We start from the raw sequence: 27,374 nt of genomic DNA, 5'->3' as shown, positions 1-27,374 counted from the left end.
CTATTTTTGCAGGTGGGAAGACGAAACACAGTTTAGCCGCATTTTTAAAACGTACAAATCGCAAGTCTGATGTGATTATTGGTTTATTCCGAGGTGGGTAAGTAAATCCAAGCCACCAGTGTCGACTCTCCCGACCAGTCGTCTGTGCACCAGCAGCCATCAGCTGATGCATTTTCACTCCAAATTTCACATGGATGTGGCTTCTGCTTTCTTTTGGTCAAACCTCGTCCCTCCCCCTCGCACAATGTCTCCTACCCGCTTGGCTGAGCAGCTGGCTGAAGTATTGTATCGGTATTGTTGGAGGCTGCAGGTACACCGGCACCAAACATTTGACGCTGCGCTGGCTGCGCTCGTAGATTAGACACACTTAGCTTGGCTTCTCAAATCCCCCGGCCGGGGGAGGAAAAAAAAAAAAATAAAATAAAAAAATGGGAGCAGAGAATCAGAGGATATTACACAGGAAAAATAACTGTCTGGGGCAGTGAGTAGTCGCATTAGAAAGAAGAGAAAATGCATCTCCTGTGCACACAGAGGCATACCAACGCGCTGGCCTTTTTCATCAGTGAATACGAGCACAATATTGACTCAACAGTTCAACAATGACCTCAGACTCACTTCGAGTAAACTTGCCTGGGGTGGAATTCTTATTAATATGCTCGCGTTGGGGATCAGATAGACAGGCAACTATCAGTAATGAAATCCAGAGATGAAGTATATTGGAAAAGCATACTCCTCACTCTCTAACCTCTCTGCTGCTGTCTAACAGCAGTGGAAGTAAAGCGGGGCACAACAAAATGAACCAAGAAATGCAACAATGCGTTGGACGTAAAAGCTTAAAAAAAAAAAAAAAAGACGGAAAGTAAGTGAAAATGTAGAGAAATACAGAAAAACAACTCCTGTTCTTTAGACAGTGGGTGTGGCCAGGTGGATATTCCAAAAACGAAAAGCTGTTTTGCTGAATCCCGGGGTCTGTGCTGCAGCGGGACTCAGTCGGACTAATCCTCCCAAACACAAAGCTTGATGGAGATTCTGGGATTATCTGTTATATAGACGCATCACTGTAGAGAAAGTAGCTGTGATTTTAGGAAAAAGGAGTGTTTTTTTTTTTTTTTTTAAGGTCAGAGAGAGAAGACACAAAGTGACCAGTTCATGTGATGCTTATGGTCAAGGTGAGGATGCAGGAATGTCTTCAATATCAGTAATCTAAAAGACATGCGAGGAAAGGAGGTTCTGGATTGCTCCATGTTTGAACCGTTTCTCCTTAAAGCACCTTTCCGCTTTTACAACTCACATTATACCCGACGAAAAAAAACAATTTAGTGACTCCCGACAAGTGGGAGCGAAGCATAAACCCAACGCAGGAGCACGTAAGCTGCAGAGTAACAGCTTAATAGGAATTCTGTTTTCACCAAACCCAAGGACATAAAAGCAAACGGAGGCGAGGGGAGAGGAAGATCTGAATGAAGACCGCTTCTTTTGCTCCCAAGGAGCTAAAAGTCGGGAAGATTTAGCTGCGCTCTCGGTGGTGAGTTACTGTGTTTTTACCTTCGCATTGCTCAGAGAAAGAGACATCAATTTCCTACGCCGAGCAGTTGGGCCGGGCAACATTGTGATGAACGCACATAAAGGAATGCACCGTGAATCCTAATGGGGGGCCAGCTGACCGATGACGTGGCCTGGGTATGCATTAGCATGTCGTGAGAAAGGAGACGGAGAGAAAAGGCACTTCATCGCATCACGTTAGAAAAAGGTATAAATATTCATCATTTAGAGTTGATTCTACTCTTAAAGGCCTGGCATTCATTGATGAAACAGCAACATATGCACAAAAAACACAAATCAAAAGGCCTAAAGCTCTTATTTCCAAATGAAGAATCTCTTCTTATCGTTGCTATCTTGGCTCATGCTGATTGGGTTAACAGAGCTAACCTCACAATATCTTTCTTCTGCTTCCAACTAACACAGTGCTACAGCTAATCCCTGCTCTGGCAGCCGGTATGAACACAGCTCACCATAATGAAGCCCATTAGTCTGGAGACAATGGCTGCTCGCGAGGCTCAAATGCTGAATAACACAGGATGAGAGGAAACGAAAATAAAATCAGGGAAAAACACTCCTCTTTTACTGGGTGCCTTTGGTGGCCGTGACCCGACGTTGCCCTCATTTTAGAGCGCACACTGTCATACGCACGCATATATAATAAAAAAGCTGAATGAGCAAACACAATTAACTTGAGACGGGGCTGCAAATACTGAACCAAAGGATGCACTGTAGGATGTAGTGATGTGGAGGGGGAGAGCGAGGGCAAGATGACAGGAGAGGACAGAGGAGATGGAGGGAAAAAAAAAGAAAAAGAAAAATAACGACAAATAAAGCAAGAGAAAAAACTGGAGAGAAAGAATGAGGGAAGAGGAACAAAAACAGGACAGAAGCTGTGATGCAAAAAGGGGCAAGGTCAAGTAAGGGAGGTAATGAAAGGAGAGAGAGCGTCCAAGGACAAGTTAAAAAAAAAAAGAGAAAGAAACACAACTGAAATATGAAGCAGGAACGAAAAGTTTGTTTAAGGTCCTGTTTATCGTTTAATCATGTGCTGAAGAAATTCAGACAACGTGATCGAGAAAAAAATATTTCAACCGCACTTCAGAAAATGCATTAATACGATTAACAGTGAATGGAGGACGCAAAGCCAGCGAGGGCAAAGTAGCAAAGACAGAGGGCAGGTATCAGGATGAAACAACTCATCCAGCCTGGCCAGATGGAAGCCGCTAATATATCCTATTGCCTCTTATAATCTCTTGATATGCAGGCATATGATTGGTGTGTGTTGGTGTGCAAGTGTGTGCGATGAGAAAAATCACGAACAGGGGGGGGAGAAAAAAAAATAAAATTACCAAGCATTTTAAGCCTTTTGTGGGACACTGATATTGGTGTGTTTGCGTGTGTATTTGTGCACGTGTGTGTGTGTGTGTGCGTATGTCTTATAATCCGAGGAAAAATTAATTCCTGGAATCCGAAATGAAAATGGGAAAGCGACCGTCTAGTAGCAGATCCTTACCACAAGGTCAAAATTACAGCTCAGAGACTCGCTGCAAGTTGTTGCGCGTACACATGTTCTCACTGGAGGACAGCGGCCTGGAAAAATTGGTTTAAACCAACACTGTGCCGGGACGGACCGCTGGGAGACGGAGCAAGTTTTTATCTGGACATTGTCAGACGCAGAGGACACCATGTGTGGGTTCCTGAAATTGCTCACATGCTGGTGTCCTTTTATCATTGCGATGACACAAACGACGATAACATCATCAGATCTATCGTTTGACCGAATACTTCTCTAATCCGGTCGTCACTGCTGCTATACTGTACTGCGGGCGATTCATCCTAATGGAACGACCAACATGCACACACACACACACACACACACGCGCTCACAGACACAGGCTGCTGACCTACATGTGACTGGCCGCAGCCCAGATTTGCTAGCTCTCACCTCAGGGGATGGGTTCTGCACTGACTGCATATACCCCTCTTTCCAATGTGCTGGTGGACAGCCCCGCTCCGAAGTAGGTCGTGCAGCACCCCCAAACTACTCCCAGTGGGGCCCCCCGGCTTCGTGCAGGGGTTGACTCCAGAGAGCCGTGGGCGAGGCAGCAGAGGTCAGGGGTCGCACAACAGGCGAAGGGGGCTGGCATGACAGCATGAAGGTCCCACATATCTGACAGCTCATCAAGTCGTCATCAGGCAGTAAGTCCTGAAGGTAAAGCCTGACAACACTCTTCTTGTCAAGAGAGTGTATGTTTAACTGTGAACATATGGGACCACTGTTTGACCTGGATGCTGGCGACGCTCCACTGTGGACATACTGGCATAACCTAAACCGCAGAAGACACTCCAAATGAAGCAGTCCAGCCTAGTTTGCAATATCTGAATACGCGGCAAAACTTACAATCCAGGAGGGCCGATAAAAAACAAAAAAACAGGATCGCTATCTTCAGAAAGTCTTTTCTGATTCACGTCCTTCAGTCAGGAATGTCATGTGAGCCGAGCACGCGCGTACACGAGCGCAACCTTGGGAAAACCTTGCCGTGATCAGAGTTTGGCTGGCTATCAAGCCATCTTTGCCATTCGAGGCCAGGATCAAACTATAACACACAGGGTATACCACTTTTTGGTCAGTGGAGCATCACTGTGTTTGGCAGGGCGTGACCCAGGCTCCATCAGTAGTGAGCAAGCACAGTGTCCACTGGAAGACAGAGACGGGCCGAGAATAGGAAAGTCAGCAAAGGGAGAAATGGATGGGGTCAGAGCTAAGGAAAAAAAGAAAAAAGAAAAAAAAACCTGCCCTCACAGCGCTGGTCATGTTATGGGTCAGAGGACGATTTTGGTTCGATAGTGGTCTCGGATCTGCTGCGCTGGGTGGGAGCAACTCGACCTAAACCCATTCTGGGTCATTTGTTCATCAAACGGGGCTCACCACACATACACAGCAGTTAGTGGAGAGATGACGTTGGATACAGACTGACAACTTTTTTTTTTTTTTAAATCAACATCAGAGTTATAAAAATAAGTTTTTTTCTGTTCTTTGTTGATTCTTGGAGGAAATAGTTTGTGACACTATAGGTTACAGGATGTCTCTAACTCGGTGTTAAACTTTCTGTGAAATCGAATAAATGCAGCGAATCCTCTCCTAACAAGATGAACGTACAACTTTATTTTACATTCTCAGTATAAGTAATAGGTTCTGACAGCGTAGCAGGTGAAATCCAGCAAAAAGAGCAGTTCTCAGAAAAATGTCAGCAAGAGAAAGACTCACTTTCCTGACACAATTTGCTCTTTGTCACCACTTTCCTGTCCTCACGCTGGTAATATCCATATCTACATCCTCAGCGGCTGCGCAGTGCACTTCCATTGCTTCCCATCTCTCGTATGAAATCCTGCCAAAGTGACGTGACAAGCTAGCCAGCTACTGTTCCTGACGAGCGCACGTTCATGAATGGCAGGTTTAGTCCATCGATTATGCGCATAATCCAAGAACATGTGTGATACACGCAATGACATAACTGTAACATGACATATCATGGCCGTCTTCCAGGCAAATGATTCATGTTATTTTGTAACGCGTTACACTTGACGCTGGTAGACCCAGTGCTCCTCACATACCATTTGCGAGATAACCTGGCTCTGCATTCCGGATTAAACGTGTGGGGTGCAACGTTTGCTCAGTGGATGCACTGAAGAGGCTGCGTTAAATCTTTGATTCCTGATTCCATATGGTTGTGATGCTACGGAATCCCTGTGGTAAAGAGACAGCCATTCTTTCATAACACAGGAAAATCTCCCCCATACTCCTGTGGCTGCCACCTCACCGTTACATGTGCTTCATTGAAGCCCATTCGTATTCAACTGCAGTGAAGTCAAGGAGAAAGTCTGCGTGTGTATGTGTGTGTATAATATAGGAGTTGGCTCTATACTCCTGTGCCAGTGGGAATAACGTACTGCGCTACAGGCAGTGTGACCTTTTCTAGCTGGTGAGCTTTCTCTCCTCTCTCTCTCTCTTTGTCTCTCTCTCTCTCTCTCGCTCTCCCTTTCACACGCTTACGCTCAAGCTCAGGCACAAACACATACGTACACCTAGCAGCAGTGTCACAGCTATCTTTGTTAACCATCAATTACCCGCACTGCTACCTAGTTTAATGGACACGAGGCTTGTGCAAATCATTTTAAATGCAGGGTTGGGACAGGAGGGTATGTTCGATTTTTTTTCCAGTTATCTTACCACAGGAAGGTAAAGCATGTCTTGTTTTCTTCCGTTTTCTTTAAGATGACCTTTACGGCTGTGTGCAACAGTTTCTGCTCAAGTTGAGGATTAAGGTCTGTCTCTTTACAGTGCTGTAACGAGCTTCAAAGACACATGATGGATGAAGAAAGGAGACATGGAGAAATCTTAGTTGAAGTTGCTTTCAGTATCAAAGTTTTTGCAATCTGAAATGTATTTGCAATGCAATAAAGTGAGAAATACAAAAGGCTTAGCATGAGAAACAATACTCAAGAGGGAGTCTGGAAAAGGAAATCCCTGCAATAAAGGGTCTCTTGAGGTTTACGAAACAAGAAATGAAGCTGAGTGACACACTGACGGACAAACAGTGAGCAGAGAGGGAAAGATAGTGAGGAGGGTGAGGGTGGAAGGAGACTTAATGCACATAACACACTGCATCAAACTAAAGCAGGCTCTGAGCAGGATGCGTCAGCAGTCTATTCATGTTCCTCTCTTTTCCGAGAAAGGACAAAGCAGAGAGCTAAAATCAGAGAGAAACATAGATAAAGTGAGTAAAGGAGGAGAGAAGATATGGTTTTGGGAAAGAGGGGAAGTCAAGGAGTGAGAGGAACGCTATCCCATCTGCCTGCCTTTTCCAGCACAGCGATGCTGAAAAGCTTTGCCCAGTTCATTGGAATGGTTGGATTAACGCTGGGCAGGAGGGGGTTAAAATTTGGTTGCTGTGGGGATGCCACTGTCTATCTCAGCCTTGGACAACCTGTCTATTCCCCGAAGCCACAAAGAGCACCAGAAAGCCACAGAACAAGAGGCTATGAGCTTTAAGAGAAATAAGTAAAAAGGAAAAAAAAAGAGGAAAAAAAGACGTGGAAGACAGCTAGAGCAAACTGGTTTTTGAAGAGGTAGATCTCTAAAAAGGTCTGAGTGCTTTGCGCTCACCCAACTACCTCAGGACACTGCAGAGAGCAGGAGGGAGGCTCGGAATGAGAGAGAGAGAGAGAGGGAGGGAGAGAGAGAGAGAGAAAGAGAGAGAGGGAGGGATAGAGAGAGAGAGAGAGAGAGAGAGGGGCACACGCTCTCTCTTTTGCTGCTACAACGGATCCTTTCCACATCGACGCTACTGTTAACGTCACGCCTGTAAAGCCGCGCTTGCCCAGCGCTTGCCTTCTCTGCCTTGCTCCTCTCCTCAGTTGGACGCTGCATTAGCGAGGGGGTGCTGATCACCGCAAGAAGAGGAGTGAAGGGAGAAGAGAGAGAGAGAGAGAGAAAAAAAAGAAAGAACTGGAAACAAGAAGAAAAAAGAAACACGCCGGAGAGAGGAAGGAGAAACTGTGCGCCACCCCCTCCTCCCTCTTACCCACCTCGATCAACCCAGCTACAATACCCCCACTCCTCCCAGCACCCCCTTCCATCCCCCATCCCACTCCCCCTCCGAAGAAATTGACGGATTATTGGGAAGTGCATGGGAGGCAGGCTGCAGCTGCTGCTGTGTGTCCTAGCTACTGCTGCTGCTGCGTGCTTCGCAGGGATGGTGTGTGTGCATTTGCAATCGCTGCTGTCGCCGCCGCGGCTGGCGACGCAGGAGCGTGCGGCCAGTTAAAGAAGAGAAAGAAGCTAATGACGGCGGTGTGGGTCGCCCAGCTTTTTCAGCGACTGCCAAGCGCTCCCGGAGGACAAGAAAATTAAGAAAAATCAAGTGGACACGACGCCACATTGAGCGGGGGAGCAAACAAGAGTGCGGGAGGAGAGAAGGGCTGTCAGACTGACCAACCGACCAACTGATTGACTACTAAAAAGTGAGCAGAGGAATACAGAGGGGAGGTCTTTTTTTTCCCCCCTCATGCAGCTTGTCAATCTCCCCTTCTAACGACTGCAAACAAAAGGCAAAGAACGTTGGAAAGGACTGAGGAATTTTCATTCAACCTTCTGCAATTCCACCCCCACCTACCTCCCTCGTTTTGTCTTTCCTGCCTTGGGTTTTTCTGCACACACACACACACACACACACACACAAACACAAAAGAAAAAACTGTGCTTTTTTTTCTTTTGGGTCGCTGTACTATGGAGACCTGGGTAAGGTGTCTAGCAGGGGGATCAACTGTCGGATTCCAAGGACAAGCGAGAGAAGAGGAGCCGACAGCGAGAAGCGAGCAAGGGAGCACTGCTGCTTTGGGAGCCTGACTGGATTCGTATCTACAGGCTTTTCTTTTCTTTTTCTTTTTTCCTCCCCCGAATCACATCGGGATCACAAGGGAGACAAACAAACACTCACAAAGGGCCTTTGAACCTTTCTCTTTGGATGTATGGATTTACAAAAGGGCTCATCTTGGTTAAGCTCTTTGGCATTGATACCTGCTTTGACAGGGCAAATATAAAAGGTTTTCTTTGCTGCCCTTGGATATAAATACATCTGATGCGAATACTACAGCTCTTTCTGATTGCAAAAAGGAGGGAAGCTATATATCTCAGTTGAAGGACCTGTAATAATAACTTGAGGTAGGTGTCTAGTGTTTCAACCCCTCTTTGCATCAATTTGTAACACCTTCCCCTACCCTCTGTCTCTTAATACGGTTTTTGGTTGCTTACTTTACCATCGTGTCCTTCTCATACACATGTTGCAGAAAAAAACAGCCTTCTCAACCCCCCTTCCCCCTCCTTTTTTTTTTGCCCCCAAGCACAGTCCTTGGAAATAAAAGCACTACTTAACTGAGGATAGGTCAAGTCATCTTGCCCCTGAGGAAACGGCCAAACCCATATCCTCCACTTGTCCTCTTTAGTTTCCTTAACCTGTTTACTCTCGTCTCCTTAACAATACTACCAGCCAACCAGTTACTTTCCCTGTCCCTCAAACATCAGTCCCAAACACCCCATCCTCCCCCCCCCCAGATGATGTTGAATTATGAACGTGCCACATCATGAGTCTCCTGGGGCGGGTAGCTGCGCATCGTGCCAGGAAAGCCGCCCTGCTCTGTGTAGTCTTCCTGATGGCGCGAGCGTGGAGCAGCGCCTCCCTGGCCTTGGCGGGGGCGGCGGTCTCCCAAGGACCCCAGGGCTGTCCACCGCAGTGTTCCTGCAGTAATCAGCAGGGGAAAGTGGTGTGCACCCGACGTGGCCTCACCCGTGTACCCCCTGGGATTCCTGCCAACACGCGACACCTCAATCTAATGGAAAACGCCATTGAGGCGGTGCAGGCTGACTCCTTTCGCCATCTGCACCACCTTGAGGTGCTCCAGCTTGGGCGAAATGCCATACGGCAGATTGAGGTGGGCGCGTTCAATGGACTTACCAGCCTCAACACGTTGGAGCTGTTTGACAACCGGTTAACGGTGGTACCCAGCGGGGCCTTTGAGTACCTGTCGAAACTAAGGGAACTGTGGCTGAGGAACAACCCCATCGAGAGTATCCCTTCCTACGCCTTCAACCGAGTACCCTCACTCATGCGACTGGACCTGGGAGAGTTAAAGAAACTGGAGTACATCTCAGAAGGCGCTTTTGAGGGCCTACAAAACCTGAAGTACCTCAACCTTGGAATGTGCAACATAAGGGGTGATATGCCAAACCTGAGTCCCCTAAAGGGCCTGGAGGAGCTGGAGATCTCTGAAAATCACTTCCCAGAGATAAAGCCAGGGTCCTTCAAAGGCCTACGTGCCCTAAAAAAGCTATGGGTGATGAACTCACAAATCACAGTAATCGAGCGCAATGCTTTTGATGATCTATCTTCATTGGTGGAGCTTAATCTTGCCCATAATAATCTGAGCGCTGTGCCACATGATCTGTTCTCCCCGCTCAGGTACCTGGTGGAGCTCCACCTCCACCATAACCCTTGGAACTGTGGCTGCGAGGCTGTGTGGTTAGCACGCTGGCTAAGGGAGTCCATCCCTACAAACTCAACTTGCTGTGGACGCTGTCACTCGCCTGCCACAATGAGAGGTAGACAGCTGGTGGAGGTGGACCGAGGAGAGGGTGCTGCGACCCAGTGTTCTGCGCCATTCATTGGCGATGCACCAAGGGACTTGAACATCTCAGCAGGCCGAGTTGCTGAGCTTCGATGTCGCACAGCCCCGATGTCTTCAGTGCGCTGGCTCCTACCCAATGGAACTATCCTGACACATGCCTCTAGTCATCCAAGAATATCAGTGCTTAACGATGGAACTCTAAATTTCTCAAATGTCCTGGCAGCAGATACAGGCACTTATACCTGCATGGTGTCCAATGCGGCTGGGAATTCGAATGCCTCAGCCTACCTCAATGTGAGTGCAGCTGAGCTCAACACATCTAATTTGAGTTACTTCACCACAGTGACTGTAGAAATCTTGGGGCCAACGACGGAGATGCCCAAACCTAAAACTACTACAACAACAGCTGCTGCTACTGCGGGTGCTGGGGTGACTGGCGGAGGAGGAGTAGGCCTTGGGACAACAACTACGACGGCCTCTCCTTCTGTCTTTCAGCCAGTCTTCATCTCCACACCAACTGTGCTGCTGCAAAACACTGACAGTCCACCAGGGGCAGCTAAGCCATCAGTTTTGCCAGGACCCCAAGGTGCCACTGGCAAGCCAGGCAAGTCTGGCCCGAGCTTGGATGAGGTGATGAAGACCACTAAGATTATAATAGGCTGCTTTGTGGCCGTGACTCTTCTGGCTGCTGTCATGCTCATCGCCTTCTACAAACTGAGAAAGCGCCACCAGCAGAGGAGCACAGTGGCAGCTGCCCGCACTGTAGAGATTATCCAGGTGGATGAGGAGGACCTTCCACCACCAGCTTCGGCAGCCCAAGAGTCAGCTCTTACATTACCTGAAATCCGGGACCACAACAGCATACACAAATTGGATTTCATCAGCCACAAGACTGACTACAGTTTTCACAAACCCAAGGCTGAATACAAGCCACAGCCCGATTTTACCCTACACAAGCCAAAAGCTGAGTATACCACATATAAGCCAAATATGGACTTCAGCAGCCACAAATCCATCTCTGATTACAACACTCACAAATCTACACCAGATTTCAGCCTTCACAGACCAAAGCCTGACTGCAGCCCATTTAGACCAGACTACAGCACTCACAAACCGAAAGCAGATTACACCCCATTCAAACCAGACTTTGGCACTCATCCAAAAACTAAGTCAGACTACAGCCCTTTCAAGCCAGACTACAGCACTCATCCAAGGCAGCGAAATGACTTCAGCCCATTCAGAAGGGATTATAACACCCAACCGAAACCTAAACATGACTACAGTCCATTAAAGTCAGATTACAACACACAGCAAAAGTCGAAAGTTGAATACAGTCCATTCAAGCCTGACTTTGGGACTCACCCAAGATCAAAGCCGGAATACAGTCCATTTAAGCCCGACTACAGCACTCAGCCCAAGCCTAAAATGGACTACAACACACAGAGATCAAAAACAGACCTCTCCTACAAACCGAAGGATCATTACACACCCCATAAGACTGCTCCTGATTACAGCGCCTTCAAGACTGACTTCAGCCCCCACAAAGTGGATTACAGCGCCTTCAAGTCGGACTTTAGCCCCCACACTCAGAGACCTAAGCTTGACTACAGTCCACATAAAGTGGACTACAGCCCCCACAAGGTGGAATACAACACGATGAAGCCCAAATACAACACCTACAAACCAACCGGCCATGGGGCTAAATGGACAGAGAATAATGTTGGGAACTCTTTGCCTCGAACCTTGCCCAGTGCCATCACAGCAATGGCTGAGCCCTTTGTCATAAAAACTCACACGAAGGAGAAAGTACAGGAGACTCAGATTTAAGAACCCCGGCCCCAATCAGCGCTCACTCCCCTCCCTAAGCCCCTTGCTCCCACCCCGCCAAATTCACTCTCCTTTCGGTCCTTTCCTCATCGAAATCATGCAATAGAATGCACAAGGAAAAAAGAAAAAAAAAAAGAGGACAGGAAATACTTTTTTTGTACAGAGTGCAAACTTTAAAAGACTGATGATTTCTTGTTGTACATGCTTATAAATAAATATATATATATGGACAAACTGAAAATACCATGGGTTGGTGATAGAGAAACATATATTAAAAAGAAATTGAAACTATTTTCTAACTTGTAACTTCTATTTAAAACAATGAGTTGTTTAAGATGCTGTCTTGACTTTGACAAATGAGGGTAGTCTTGTTTTAAAAAGGGGCATTCTGTGTGATTTTTACACCGTGCTACAGAGAATGCAGTGATAAGAAAAAAATATTTATACAGAGAAGACTTTCTTTAACAAAAACCGAAAAAAGGTCAGTGTCGATCTTTACAGGTTTATCTTGTAAAAGCACCAAGAATTTGTACTGTGCCAAATGTTATAAATGCAATAAAAAGAATTTTTGGAAGAAAAAACAGAAGTATTAGAGAGAGGTGTTTTTTTCCCCTTCTCTTCTTCTCCTGGCGTATACTGTAACGATCAGCCAAACGCTTTAGACACTGCAGCAAGACGCTGCAGCTATACTTTAACCCTAAGTGTGCTGAATGACTCAGGCAGAATGAATCACAGTGCAGAAGTGGACGGGGCTTTTTAAAATCTCTCCACACCTCATAAGATGTTTTATACATGTACCCAGAAGACTTCAGACAGTTTTTATCTTAAACCTTCAGTGGTTGTTGTGGTGCTTCTATGTGCAACTTGATCAAAAGTGCACATTCAATCCAAGTTCTGTCGTCGTTTAATTGTGTTACAAAAATGTGCCACTTTATATGCAAATGTAAATGTAGCATTATTACAACAACAGAAATTATTGAAATGCTTATATATTGGTAAATTGTTTGCAATATTCAAGATGGCTGGTTACTCTGCTCACTTTCTACAGTAAAACTTGGTGTTATTAATCATGAACCTAAAAGGTGATGAATTGTGGTAAAACGATGCTTGGGTGTTCAGACTGTCTTGCACATTGCCAAAAAATATAGATCCTCATTTCACTTTTCATTACATTTCCAGCTGTGGGGCCTTCATCAATCAGCATGGGGGCTTTTTATGGTGACAAATGCATTCAGGTCTCACTGTTAACTGTGCATTTTTCATTTTCGACAATATCACCCCTTTCAATCATTACATAGCCTTGAATTTCTAGCAAAACACAGCACTGGACCTCACCTTTAGTATTAGACAGGTGATGCTTTGTGGAACAACCACTGCTGCTTTTCTTTTTAATCAGTATCAATACATTTGGGTATATTGTTTTGGATGTGTGCATTTCATTTAAATGACTGACAAAACAGCAAACTACTGGGGAAACATTTGAGTAAGGAAACAAAAAGCATACACTGATGAGTTAATGAATCATCTGATCCTTTTGAATACCCTTAAAAGAAAGAAAAGATTAAAAAAAACTTTGAGGAAGTGACTGCAAAATGAATTAATCTCCATTACTCTCTACAATGTGAAACACAATAAAAGCAGTCAAAATACACAACAATGAGCTTCAGATGTGACACATGATCAGTTCCACATTCAAGGGCGTGTTGCAGGCAGGCGAAGCTTTCATCTGGTGGTGTAGTTGACAGCAGCACTTTACATAACTCGCGAGAGCTGTGGCAAATAAAGAGCTGGTCAGGAGACGGATCTGAGAGAAATGAGGATTTGTGTCCGTATCACTATATGATTCCAACACATGAAACAGCGAAAGGAAGAAGACCGGGGCAGATATGGTGCATTGCAAAAAAAAAAAAAAAAAAAAAAAAAAAAAGAAGTGCAGCAGTTAGCTGGGAGCTTGTGTTGTGCTTTACATGCAGCAGGGGCTGACAGCAGAAGAGTGTGATGTGTGTTTGTGAGGGTGAAAGCCCAGCTCGGAGAAATGAGGAAAGGACACAGCATGAGGAAAAAGAATAATACCCCGACGGTAGAAATGGCTGATAAAAAGCAGTGCTGTGGAGGCAAGGTGAGCATAATATACAGCTACTGTGATTAATCTTTTTAAGTTAGAGAGGATGTGTTTAGAGACACAACAAATCTTGAAAAAAATACCACAAGCAAAGTATGTTATGTGTTGTATCATTCACAGAGGAAAAACAAAATAGCGCAAAGGTTGTAAAACTGTTGAGAGTGAGATGAAGAGATGATTAATGTAATCTAAATAGCTGCCTCAATCATTTCATACTTTGCTATCCATCTGCCAAAAGTGCAAGTCTTATCTGAGACAGCATGCCTTTGTCTTCCACTTCTGTTGTTTACGTGTAATTGTTCTGATAACATAGCCATGCGATGCCAGATAGGGCTTCCCGATTGTCTCTAATGCGACACGTGAGGGGAATGTCGGAGGAGACGAGAACAAACAGGCATCAGTGTGTTGTTTCAGAAATGCAAAGTGTCATGAGGCTGGATGGATCATGGCTGCACGAGCAGATGTGAGGACATTTGATAAGCTTGGCTTTGCATCTCACTTCATATGCTTTTTCTGAGGTATATCAGCGTGAGGATTACACCATGCCCTATTTTTTTTTTAAGTCGAGAAGTATGTTGTGTGACACTTTCACATATTGAACGGCACTGTGCTATAAAAGGCTGGCTCATATTAATCAGTCTGCGTGGCTACCGGGTCATCAATCAGCCAATCAGCCATTGAAAGGCTTGTCACTACAGGAAATACTTTTTTTCCATCTCCTTCCTTCCTCAAATTTTTTTTTCCCCCCTTCGGTCTGTGAGCTTCATTAGCAATCACGAAGCTATTTGGAAGAGGAAGCAATGCGAGATGAACCTATTTAACCATAGCTCACAGAGCCGATGAGGGCAGGGGGAGGGGGCTGGGAGATTGGACTTTAGAAGACAATAATGATAATGTTAGACAGAAACTGAGAATTGAGAGAGGAGTGGGTAGTAAAGCATGACAGATTACAAGTGGGAGGTTATTAAGTGGCAAGCAAGATGGAGAAACGTGGTCAAAACCGAAAGTATGGAGGGTTAGAAGAGAAAAGGATGTAGGAAGCTGATGCTCACGGGAAAATGAGCTGCAGTAGAATATGGAGGCAAATGACAGAAGTGTTTCTGGGAGAGAAAAAGAAAAGGGAATATGAAAACATGTGAGGTGAAGGGGATAATTGAGGGAGAATGAGGCCACAAGGAAAGGAAAGGTAAGGCGGGAGAGGTAAGATATAAAAACAAGAAAGAGAAAGGAAAGCTGATTGAAGTAAAATGAAGGGGGAAGGAAAAAAAAACAGAGAAAAAGTGCCACGAAAAGAAGGGAAAGCCAAGCAGACAGAGTGAAGAGAAGCAGGAGCAAAGGCACTTGGGAAAGGAGTGAGCAGAGCAAATGTGATGCAAGACTGCCAGCTACAGATGGAATGGGGGATATATAGCTTGGCCGTCATGGCTCTCGTATGATTGGTGAATGGCCTGGACTGCACCACCAGGAGTTTGGGGGTGGGGGTGGGGGAGGCGGTGAGGGGGGGGGGGGTCTGTACAGCAGGGAGATAGGAAGTGCTGATAAGGGGAATGGGACGGACCACTGGGGGTACTTGAGCAAGGGAGAGCGGCGGATATGAAAAGGCAGAGAGGATGAGAGGTGAGAGTAAATGGAACTGTAGGGAGAACACGGAGCATGTGTGGGCTCCAGGTGGCCCAGGTCAAAACCCTCAACCAGAAAAAAACAGACATCATGCTTTCTACTTTTTCTTAAAATAAAAGGCTTATTTTCAACATAGAACGGTTTTCAGGACATTTGAGGCTAAATTACATTTGATACAATCTTTTAATTTGATCTTTTTTTTCCTCGATGTTAATTACTCGGCAGAGAGAGAGAGGATAGCTGTAATAAAATGTTATTCCATTAACTGACCTCTAACAGGCATCATTACTCACAACTGCATCAGCCATTTATCAACCAAGCCCTTCAGAATATAAAGGAAAGCCTGTTTCACGTCTGCTGCGATCACTTTATACACCAGATCGCATTTTCTTCTCTTCTGTTTTACATTATTCTCTCAAACCACGGAAAACTAAACCGAGTATTTTGACTTTATTTCTTCGAGAGATGATTTATAATGACTACACAAGAGTTTATGCATCTACCTTGAATCCGGGGGATATTTGCTCGGCCGGGAGTTGTGTGTGTGTGTGTGCACTAGATACTATGCTAGTGGAGCAGAGAGGAGGCTATTCTGAGCAGGCCTGTGAGCGTGCTGCCTTGTGACTCAAACATGAGTCAGGGCCAAAGAGTGGTTTGGTCCTGATGTCAAGTAAAGGGACCATAACAGAGGGCCAGTTGACGATGGAGACAGCTCACAATGAACAAGGGCAGACACAAACGGCTAAACCAAGCTCATGACTAAAGAAAAAACATTTTGTTTGTCCTAGCTCAGTAAGTCAGAGATTCATTTTACAATCTGCAAACGTTAAAAAGAAAAGAAACATTTCAGAGGGGATGTTGTCGACGGGCTTGGTGAAGACAAGCGGCTGCTTGCCGGTTGGTTCTGACTTTGACCGTGTGAGCGCGAAAGCAAACGGGCATATTCAGTAACCAGCTGGTGGTATGATTTGTTGTTACTGAGGTCACCAGAGGTAGAAGAAGAAGAAGAAAAAAAAAAAAAAATGAAAAAATAAAAATGTAATCACTGTATACTGCTGGCAGTGGGCCCAGAGCCGTTGAGACTGTAGTGCTGAATAGGTGCATGCCAACACACTTGATATACACCATGGTCAAATTCACACAGATTTTGTAGCTAAAACTGGGACTGAATGGCAGGTGGGCTGCGCGAGCTATTTTTGCCATGTAGAGAGGCGCTGAAGTGTGTTACTCCCAGTGAGACAGAGTTTATTGCCCTTTTGGCGGGTGAAAAACATCCCTGTGTTTTCGTAGCAGCCAGAGACGGCGAAGCCTCGCTTTTATGATTGCCGTCCGATGGTTGCGGCCGAGATGCGTGCGTGTAGTAAATCATGTCCGCTGAGACATAAGCAAGGTGGGGTACATTGGGGTTTTTTTATGTGCGCAACCAACACGAGTAAAGACATAAACACACACATCAGAGCATCCATGTAACACACACCGAGGAGGGAGGGGAGGGGAAGTGGAGCCACTGACCAGTCATTTCACTGCTTTGGTTGAAATTTACGTCCGGAGAGAAATCATGATCACAGGCGCACCATCACCAAGGATACCGTGCTCAGAATCAGCCCTCGCTCACCCACTCACACACATACAGGAACAGATCAACAAGTATCCAGAGCCGCACGGTTCAAATGCCTTGAATGTCATCTCTCTTTTTTCCGGATGTATTGGCTGAACGTGTTTTTCTCCTTAATGTCATCTGTTCAAATTAAAGTGTATTAGCATGCCATTTCACTCCATTTACAGCTGAACCATTGAGCTCCCTGAGTTTAATACCAAGCAACAGGACAAAATCTAATAACTTGGCTCCATATCTCCAGTATGTTCCAGATATGTTCAGTTCACCCATCCAAAATCTCCTGCTCTGGACCGACTTGACTGAATCGCTGGGGATTTGTCTTCTAACAATTGAAAAATGCCAGTAAGTGTTCTTGAGAGAGAGGCAGTTTGTCATGCCATCACGCTGAGCGTCTTAATGCCTCTGGGACAGACTGTTAAAAAGCCCAGCGCGACACTGCCGCAGCTCCAGCCAGGTTTTGTTATGCACAGTTGTAGATATTTATTAAAAAAACAAAAAAAAAAAAGAGGATCATATTAGCCTGGAAAAAGGATTGAAGGAAACAACTGGCAGAACTGCTGTCTGAAATTTCTTTTCTAATTTATCATCACCTCATTGCAGAGAGGTCATATAGTTACTGCAGAAATGATTGGAGTGTAAAATTTGGTCATTTCTTGGATCTTCCAGAACATTTTCTAACATTTTGTTCCCATGTATTTAGATTCCATGAAAAGCCCTACATGCTATGTCGACATGTATATATATTCCTTTATCTTTTTTCTTTTTTAAGAGGTTGGGGGAGAAATCCTTTTATGCCACATGTACCAGGCTAAGAAAAGAAATGAGGGCAAAGGAGACTGATGCGCCATGCAATAGGCAGAGGGAGTTTGGGGGGAGGTTACAGACACTGTTCTGGGATTTCATCTTTTTTGGAGGACGACAATGTGAGGGCTTTCCGGGTGTAGACATTTTGGTGATTATTGGAGAGGTGGAAAGTGGGGTTACAAAATGGCCTCCCGCATCGGCAAAATACGGAAGACGGGAGTTTGTGGCAGGGAAGGCAGGGAATTAATCAAGTTGCAGAGTGGGGGCAACGCATTATCTCCGATCACCTGCTGTAGTAAGTGAGAGGCCAGTGGTGTCATATATAAGGAGGTATAGAGAGATAGAAGTGGGAATGAAAAGAGGAGGGGGTGAGAATAAGGAACAAAGAGCAATACAGATGGGAAGAAAAGAGCAGCTGAGAAAATGTGATGGCAATAGATAAGAAGCTCCTATCTGATACTTTAAGAGGAGCTCAGATTTCATTCTGTAGCTGTAAACGTAAGATCATGAATTTACACCGTTGTGGACTTCAAGATGATAAGTGGTGTGCTAATGTCAAAGACTTGCTGAGAAAATGTGCGGAGCTCAGAATGGCAAAATGAAAGCGGAGTCGAGATGAAAGCTCCTGACAGGCGGCGGCGGTGGCGGCGGCGGCGCTGGAGCGTCCGCCGGTTGAAGCGCTGTTTTCATGCGGTGGCAAAAAATTATCCCGGTGCTGCAGCAAACGGCTGCGTGTGATTAAATGTGCGTTTGCGCGCCGTCGGGTCAGCGGAGATCTTTACAGATCAAACAAATCAATGGCCAACCTTCGTTTGTGGTGGATAACTCGCTGCAATTTAAGGAGTGAGGTCCGTCTTCCTCCTCACTTCAGTTGGAGTCGTTAAGCCGGGGGGCACTCGGAAATCTACTGGGCTTTGTTAATAACTTAATCTAAGCGGAGTAAAATGTAGATGCAACTCTTGTGTACTTAAAAACAGGAGGGGGAATTAGCGCAAAAGCTGTTTTTATGAGGTGGTGGGATCCAGGCGCTAATCCTAGCCACAAGTTTTAATGGAGACCGGATAAACATCCGGTCCAGAACCGCTTGCCTAAAATATAGTAGAGTTTTAATAAAAGAATGGGTGGCTGGTGGATCCAAGGTGGCAGAGAAACAATTAAACCGTTTGTAAACAGTTGGCGGGTTTCTGTTTTCCTCTTTCATTCAGACTTCAAACAAATCTGCTTAGACTCCAGCGGAAAGAAAAAAGATGGTGCAACTGAAGAGTTTTATTTTTTTTGTGTGTGTGTGCGCGTCTGATGTAAGGGAGGCATGATTGTCCAACGGCCAATGGTTTATGATTATATCTTAAAAACGGGGGTTTGTAGTCCCTTGTGACTGCAACTGGAATACAGATGTGTGATTGCAGAGTGCTTTTTCTTTTTCGGGGAGGAAGTGCTTCTGTAGGAGTGATTGTAGGAGTGAGTCTGTGCCCGTCTAACTGTGATGCCTCTGCAAGAGGGAGGAAAAAATGATCAAAGCGTCTGTCATCCCCAGCAAAGCAGATTTAAAACCTGTTGTTCACTCACTGCAGTCACATATAAGCAAAAATATAGTGGAAGCAATAATAAAAAAAAACATGTAGCTAAATAGAGGTTGGAACCCTAAAACTATTAAATCAAAAGACAAAGCAATGGGAAGACATGGATTGATTGTATTTTCTAAAATTACAAAAGCAATAAACTGAAAAACTTCACAGTGAGGAGAGCTCCTCCATCATTGTATGTGAAGTGACAGTAAGTCTGGCTCTGCCTCGTCAGCACTGCCGGTGCCTCGGAGCAGCGCTTTTCAAGGCTGCGTGCGGCGGCGCGGAGCCACAAACTTCTCAGCAACAGGTGTGGAAGGAGCCGAGCGAGACCTCGTCCCCGTCGCCCCGGCTGACGCTGGAGCGCCTGACCGGCGGGGGAGCCGATAATTACGACTCGCCGCTAAACAACCCGGAGATGTCAAAGCCGCGTGTGTGTGAGTGTGTGTGTGTGTGTGTGTTCGCAGGCCCGTGTTTGTTCACGTGACACATGAAAGAAATCAAAACCCGAGACAAAGACAGGTTAGGGTTTGCGACTGGGGAAGGGAGGAAGAGGAGAAATAGAGGAAGCTTGGGGTGGAACAGACTTGGCAAGCGTCCGCCATCCCACTCTGTTGGCAGCAGAGCCACAAACTGTTTGCTCACAGCAGTACATGCATCTATTAGTATTGTTCCAGGAGATAATAAGTCCGTGTGTGTGACTGCGCGTGGACGCGCGCGTGCGCGGCGAGAGTGTCAATTCCAAGCCAAAAGTGGCAAACGAGTTGCGACGAGGTGGCAGACGAACAATATGGAGAGGTGACGCGCAAGTACGGTGCGTGCGGGAGCGAGCGTTTGTCTGTCTGTGGGTGTGTCAGACTATAGCGCTAAATGCCAGCGCTACAGAAACACCAGAGGCCACAGCGCTAACAAGCACACAGGTCCTGGCAGCCGCGGCGTTCATTAGTCCTGGAAGCAAAAGGACAGGCCATCAAAACATTATGTGACTGTTCGACATGTTTTAATCTGGCTTTGACTGTCAAGTGCAATAATAGCCACCGAGCTCTTCATGGCAACAATACAGAGTCATGGATTAATGCTGCTGGAGTTTATAAAGAAAGAACAAATAATAAGAAATAAAAGAGTGTGTGGATCATGTAAAGACTGTGAAGGCTACAGAAATGGTAAGGAAAGTCAGGACAATCACTTTTGGACAAGCGCAACTGCGCACATGAAAATAGCCAACACTCTCACTTTAAGAGGGATACTGCTGGCAGTGGAAGCATTTTAAGAAACTGCAATGCCCCGGCCAGCCTTTCTTGGAACTTCCCCTGCATACACCCCTGCACATTCAGACGGATTCAGCTCGCGAAGGGGTTTAAAGAAACTACATTTCTATAGCTGGCCTCAATTGAAGCAGTGTCTGCGCACACATACACATAGCTCCCTGCCTGTCGCCCACTTCTGCCATTAGCTTTATCTGTCTGAATTCTAAGCTGAGAGCCCAATCCCCGTTCATTTTCTGAATAGATTTTGCAAGGCTTGTTCTTCCCTTTATAACCCCGACTGTCCTCTGGGAAACATAGAAAAAGAAGGAGAAGGAGAAGGAGGAGGAGGAGGAGGAGGGTAGAGATGCCGATCGCTGACACAGCCACTGAGATAGCCTCTCTCTTGTTGGTGAGGGATATAAAGTAATGGGAATGAGAGAGAGGAGGGAGATGGAGGGAGATGCTGAGATGGGGATAAGAGTGCAGGTGTGGGGACGCTATGCTGGGTAAGCTGGTGAAGGATTACTGCTTCAAATCTCTCCTCTTCGTGGCCTTTATTTGCGGCGCCGGTTATTCAGATCTCCGAGACCATGTTCCCCGAGTGCGGGCGGAATCTCGCGGATGAGGGCGGGCTTTGTGAGAGCGGCCGTAAGAGGCGAAAGGGTAGAGGAGAAGGACCTGACTGGAGGAGATGAGAGGTCTAAGTAGGTGTGCCCTCGACGCAGCAGGGGCCAAGCGTTGACAACTCAATCAGCCGGCAAGTGACAGCCGACTGAAACAGAGAGACGCGTGTGGGGGAGGGAGGAGGTGAGGACCGTCTCTGTAAACAGCAGTGTGTGTGTGTGTGTGCGTGCGTGCGTTTGTGTGTGCGTGACTCTTAAACCAAAGGCAAACTCTTCAGTTCAGTCATAGAAAAAGAGAAAATGGGGAGTGTCGGGGAGAAAAGGCGCAGAGACCCCCGACTCTGTTAATGATGACAGCTGACTTCAAAGTGTGTGTGCGTGTGTGTGTGTGTGTGTGTGAGTGTGTCCTTGTGGTATGCTCTAACCCCACAGCCAAGACAGCATCAATGTGTGGCAACTGCTGTGTTGTCAAGGGAACCATTAGCACTGAGAGGCTGGTATCAGCTCTGCGCGCACACACACACACACACACACACCGATACTCTCGCATGATTGTTAGTGATAACTAAGAAAATGATTCCTCTTCACGTCTCATACATGTATGGATTCCACGCTCTGAGAGGCAGCGAGGAGAGCTTGTTGATGGTTCCTGCAGTGCAATGCAAACGGCATCAATACGCCGCCGCATTACGTTTAATCTATGTGTTTTTGATGCATGTGCGGCGGAAGCACAAAGAGGCACGGATTTGTATTTGTCTGTCAAAACTGTCAATGTGTCGCGCTGTTGTGTTGCCGGCATCAACGGGGAGAGGATCAATCTGCGCATCAATAAAACATAGAGGCCTAAAGCCATTTCCTCGGGCTGGCTCATCAGAGATTCAGCTGACATATGGAGAAGGACACAGCAGATACCGTTTCAAGTGTTGTGCGTCATCGACACCCGGCTTCAGAAGGGAAAATACGCCATTATTCTTGCAAATTCATTGTAGCGAAGCTTCAAAAACAAAAATTCTCAAATCGAGGGCAGAATTTATTTGCTGCTGATGAATGCGAACAGACTGTTAATGTTGCCTCTGATGCCAATTGCACACCATTTTGTGAGAGTGTCAAACAGTGTTGGTGTTCAGATAACAGACACCTAGCGGCCAGCAGCTCAGAAGGCAGCGCACGGGGAGGGTTCTGCCGTCGATGCATGAATGGAACTTGTACGAGCAGAAGCAGCATTTTCTTGTAGGCCAAGCAAAAGAGGTTAGGCCACATGCACCAAAAATCTACTGACAGGGAAAAAAAGCAGGACACATAAACAAGGATGGGCATCAACTTAGAGGCATTTTAGTTTGAAAAACATCCACAATGTATGATTATATCATCTGTATATTTGGTTTTCTGAAAGACGCCAATGCAACACTGACACAGATAATGTTTTAATTTGATAATTGTTAGCTCACTTACAGCGTACATGTAAGTATGATCAGAGACTGGTATAACCTCCATGCTAACCTTAACGATAATTAGCCCTAACAAGACACTAATTGGTTCCAGCTACGGCACAGCCATCCTCAACTGGTTAACTTCACTTCAATAGGCAATTTTTCACAGCAGCTCCTAAAATCCTTTAGTCTTCCTCGCCGATCACAGTCTGCACTGCAAACACAGGTGGAGGAAAGTGAGAAACCGAAACAGGCAGTCGACGGAGCTGCTCTTTATAAGAACAACAGACAAGTAGGAAGGGGACTGATAAAGAAACAGAAGGAAAGGAGTCAAACAATAAGACGAGTCACGATAAGCCTATTGACTGAGTCACCAGCGAGCCGGCGTGCGGCCGGCGGTATTCACAGCTGGAGCAAAATCCAATATGTAGCTTGGCTATTTTCCACTATTTTCTTTTTTCTTTTTTAAGTGAGAGGGAGCGGAGTGTCACCGAAGAGAGGGCAAACAGAGGCACGACAAACACAAGAGAAGCCGCTTCAGAGATATATCTCTATACACATACATAGATGATATTCAGATTTCTGGTGAGACGCCGCAATAATTCAACTGTTTGTTGCACAAATGCTCAGTGTCCTGTACTCGTCATTTTGTTTTTACCTTAAAGCATAATCTGTGGAGACGCAGAGTGAGAAGAGAGTTGGGTGAAGATAGTAAAAAGTGAAAAAAAAAAAAAAAAAAGAAACGTAACATGCAAGCACATGAGAGCATTAAAGCGTTGGCCTTATTGTTGTGGAAGAGTGCTGCAGTGCCCTTCATGTGGAGGAAAAGGCTAAGAGGATTCAGCTGGTCCCTAAGTACAGTGCGTGTGTGTGTGTGTGTGTGTGTGTGTGTGTGTGTGTGTGTGTGTGTGTGTGTGTGTGTGTGTGTGTGCGCGCGCGCGCGCGCATCTCTGCACTCGTTGCAGGTTATGCTTATCAGGCCGGACGGTGAAGTTGCAAAAAAAAAAAAAAAAACATCACATGTGCGCCTGAAAGAGGAATACACACACACACACACACACACACGCTCTCGATGCAAGGTCGCCCTCGTAAACGAGTTGGCGATAAAGTGGTGAGCAGGTTTCTTCTTTCGTCTCATCTCTCCATCTCCATTCAGGCCCATCCATCTCTCCGTCTCTGCGACGGCGTGAACGCGTTTATGTGGGCCACTCGGTTCACCTTCAGGCTATAATTCAACACTTTCAAGGAACAATGCCGTCCAGCAGTGAAACTGAAACTCTCACACACACACACACACACACACACACACACACTGGGTTGAGGAGTACAAACTGCTGCAGAACTAAAAGCTGAACTCCACCTGTGACACCAATTATTCCCAAGTATTATGGACAGGCTGTCGAGAGCGACACGATTTACGGCCGGCGCTCCGCAGAAGCGCCCGTTCGCGGCGTTTCTCCCGTACGGCGGCTCTCAAGGTCAGATTTTGAATTCAAAAAATTAAAGCCCCATTTAAATTGCTAAATAGAGCGCTTTGCCAGTTGTCTTGGAGCTACTGTTCTACTCAAGCGAGCAACACACAGAAACATAATTATAGCTCGTCGTGACACATGACCACGATACCAGACGTGGAACTGGAGCGGCTGATAATTGGATCTCACGGTAAAAAGGCGTACCGGCCGCAAACGCTGCGCAAATTAGGACACAGGTGCGATTTCTTCTGTTGATTAGTTAACAAATAATGAAGATTTATCAACTGAGGGGATATATTCACTGTTGTTACTCAATTAAAATCATAAAAGCCCCATCTGGGCCGTGTATTACCGCTGGATAATAAAGCATATTTCTGTTTTTGGCTTCCATGTGATGGCAACGAAAAAAGATTAAACATTAAATAAAAGTACCTGGCCATGCTGCGCAGCGTGCGCCGGAGTTATGAATGGACTGGGAGAGATCTGGCGTGCGGCTATAAAGCAGCGGTAATCTGGATGTGGGTCTGCCTTCTGCACTCGTGGTTTGTTTAACTACAGTGCGTGATGGGAGGGAAGGACCCGAGGGGCAGTTCACCGACGCCACCGTCTGTCTCGCTGACCAGGAAACCACACCATGCATTATTCATCATGTGTACTCCTTCTCTCTGTCCGTCACACACACACACACACACACAGAAACACACAGCATGTATTGAAAAGGAAAAGAATATGATCAACGGAAAGCGTGACGCGAGTGAGCGAGCGGGACGGAGAGAGGTAGGGATGTGGTAAAGTGTGTGACGATCCTCTACATGTGTAATCGACCTCACGCCAAAATAATTCAAGCTTGATTGGAAATCAATGCGCGGGCGCGGGAGACGTGAAGAAATCCGATGCGGTCCTGCGGCCACGAGTGGCAAAATAAAGACGTAGAGGAGGAGGAGGAGGCAACCCGCGTGGCTGCAAATTGTGTGCGGGAGCCGCAAATGATCTGAACTCACGGCGGACGTAAACACACAAAGAAGAAGAAAAGAAGGCGAGGTTTCGTCATCCGGTTACCACATTGCGCCTGATCGTGGCACAAGGCGAGTGAAACAGAAAACTGGAGGTAAGTACCCAAATTTAATCTGAAGTTGAAAAAAATGAGCACAAAAACAACCTCAGAATCAATCAAATTCTACTTTTAAATCTTCCAATCCTGCGATGATTCTATTTCTTGAGAACTGTTTGGACGATGTCATAAAAGAAAACCGTTTTTTTTTTTTTTATGCGTTTTCCTAGACATGCCAATGGATGAGCCTATAACCCATGATTTAAATTTCCACATGCAACGTCGAGATAAATGTTAGTGAGTAGGCAGCTGAGGCATTACAGTAAATCAGAGACCACCCAGACTGAATGAGGTCAATAGAACTGACAGTGTACGTAGGCGGAACAGTACATCGCATATTACTGTCCACTTAGCCTGCTCTCATCCCGGCTCGCGCACTCCATCGCCGCTTCACCCCTTTCTCTTCTTCTCGCTTCCTCTCCCACCTGGTTCGCAGTTACGCAACGGGAAACCGCACAAGTTCGGGTTGGGAAAGTAAACGGAGGCCCGATTTACTTGACGGCGTTTCGAGGGGAAACGCGTCGGCTTTGTGTTTTCGTTTCGGAAAAGTTTCTTCAAAATGAAGTAGAAAAAAAAAGGGCGCACGAACAAGCATTTATTGATAGAAACAGTTTGAACAGTGGTTCAAAATTTTACAAACTCCCAGAGCATCAACAGCTTGTTCCCCTAAACTCTCTTCCATCTTAGTTTGACGCAGTCCTCGCTCAAAACACACAGTCACACTGCAGCCCTCCTCTCAGCTGGAATGACACTCATTAGGCGAGCAGACTTTAATGAGGCACCGGGAAGAAGTATAAATATTGTTTCACAGACTTATGTCTTATATTAACGCGACGCCGCTAAATATGCCCCACGTCTGGCTGAGTCATCCGAGATAAACACGTCAATGCGGTAAAATTCATGCGTTCGCCTTCCCTCTTGGTTTCGACCGAGCTTTTGAAGTTGCCACCAAAAAAAAACTGAGAGAAAATCAACAGAGAGGGACTGAGATGGTAGAGGGATGTTTTTTTTTTTTTGTGTCAATGGAAGGTGGGAGGTGAGTGAAATTAAATGGAAGACATCAAAAAAAAAAAAACAGAAAGAAAGAAAGGAAGGAGGGAAATGTCTGGGGAGTGGTGTTTACCAATGTGTTGTCTTTTCTCCTCAGAATTCGGCGCTGCTGTTTTGGTTCCACGCTGGGAACGGAGCAGTGTCTGTCAGAGATTAACACTACACAGCGACAGAGCAGGAGGGAGAGAACGGAGAAGAGAAGGAGGGATAAAAGAAGACAGAAAGAGATAAACCAAAAAAGAAAAAAAAAAAGAGGGGAATCTGAAAGTGAGAGGAATCTTTTAACAGGCGTCAGAGAATCACCCGAGAGACAGTGAGGGGAAATCAGGGACGGCGGCGGAGGGGGTTATATATGGAGGAGACAGAAAGCAGGGCCTCTCCTTGCTGGATGCCACATTAATTATGCATGTCTGCATCAAGAGAAATTAAAACATAGCTGTGTGGCAGTTTGGAGAGGAGCGCAGAGAGGAGGGCGGAGGGAGGGACTGATAGACGGAGAGGGGAAGAGAGCTGAGAGCAAATGTCAGCGGCGGATTGAGAAGCGGCCGCCGAAGACGTCGAGGGAGGCGGCAGCCAGGCACAAAGGAGTGGGATGATGGGTAAAAAAAGAAAAAAATGGAAGAAAGAAGAAAAGGGACGATTACCCAAAGACCAAAACAGACAGAAAAGAGCCGAGCGTCGCTCCAGCCGGCACCCAAACTCCATTTCAAAGGACACAAGAAAAGGAAAACAGCTAATTACAGAGTAGTGAAATACGGAAGTGGGAGGAGGGAGAAAAAAAAAAAGCATCCAGGTCACTGAGTCAACATGTCATCAGCTCAACAAAGCTACAAAAGAGGAATCAAAATGGCTGTCAAGCAGCGGGAGCGAGGAGGAAGATTTTATGAATGCAAATGAAATGTGCCTTCGGAACGTGAATCAAATGTTATTCACGTGAGGCCACCTGAGGAAGATCTTATAGCTGCCGCAATCAAACGCTATTCAGAGACAAATCAACGGCAGAATCCGATGCTAATGAAATCAAATGATCCATATTCATGTCGGCGAGCGACACACCTTGATAACGCGGCTCACTTTCACCCGCTCTGCTGGAGAGAAGGACGGATCAAAAGACGCGTTTCGTTGTTTCTGTCCATCACTTTCTCAGTTTTACAGCCTTCTT

At 46.0% G+C, this 27,374-nt stretch overlaps 2 protein-coding genes across 2 annotated transcripts in view; one reads left to right on the top strand and one right to left on the bottom strand.

The window, feature by feature from the left end:
* snd1 (staphylococcal nuclease and tudor domain containing 1) overlaps window positions 1–27,374 on the bottom strand; it is a 165,046-nt gene that overhangs the window by 78,498 nt on the left and 59,174 nt on the right. The gene's annotated exons all lie outside the window — the stretch shown is intronic.
* Window positions 6,817–11,933, top strand: lrrc4.1 (leucine rich repeat containing 4.1). The gene has a single exon (XM_030113573.1). The coding sequence runs from the start codon at window positions 8,686–8,688 to the stop codon at window positions 11,551–11,553; it is 2,868 nt and encodes a 955-aa protein (XP_029969433.1). The 5' UTR covers window positions 6,817–8,685; the 3' UTR covers window positions 11,554–11,933.

Source organism: Salarias fasciatus, chromosome 17 (assembly GCF_902148845.1).
Source record: "Salarias fasciatus chromosome 17, fSalaFa1.1, whole genome shotgun sequence".
Lineage (NCBI taxonomy): Eukaryota > Metazoa > Chordata > Actinopteri > Blenniiformes > Blenniidae > Salarias > Salarias fasciatus.
The sequence above is the reverse complement of the archived record's forward strand: the minus strand, read 5'-3'. Positions and strand labels throughout refer to the sequence as shown.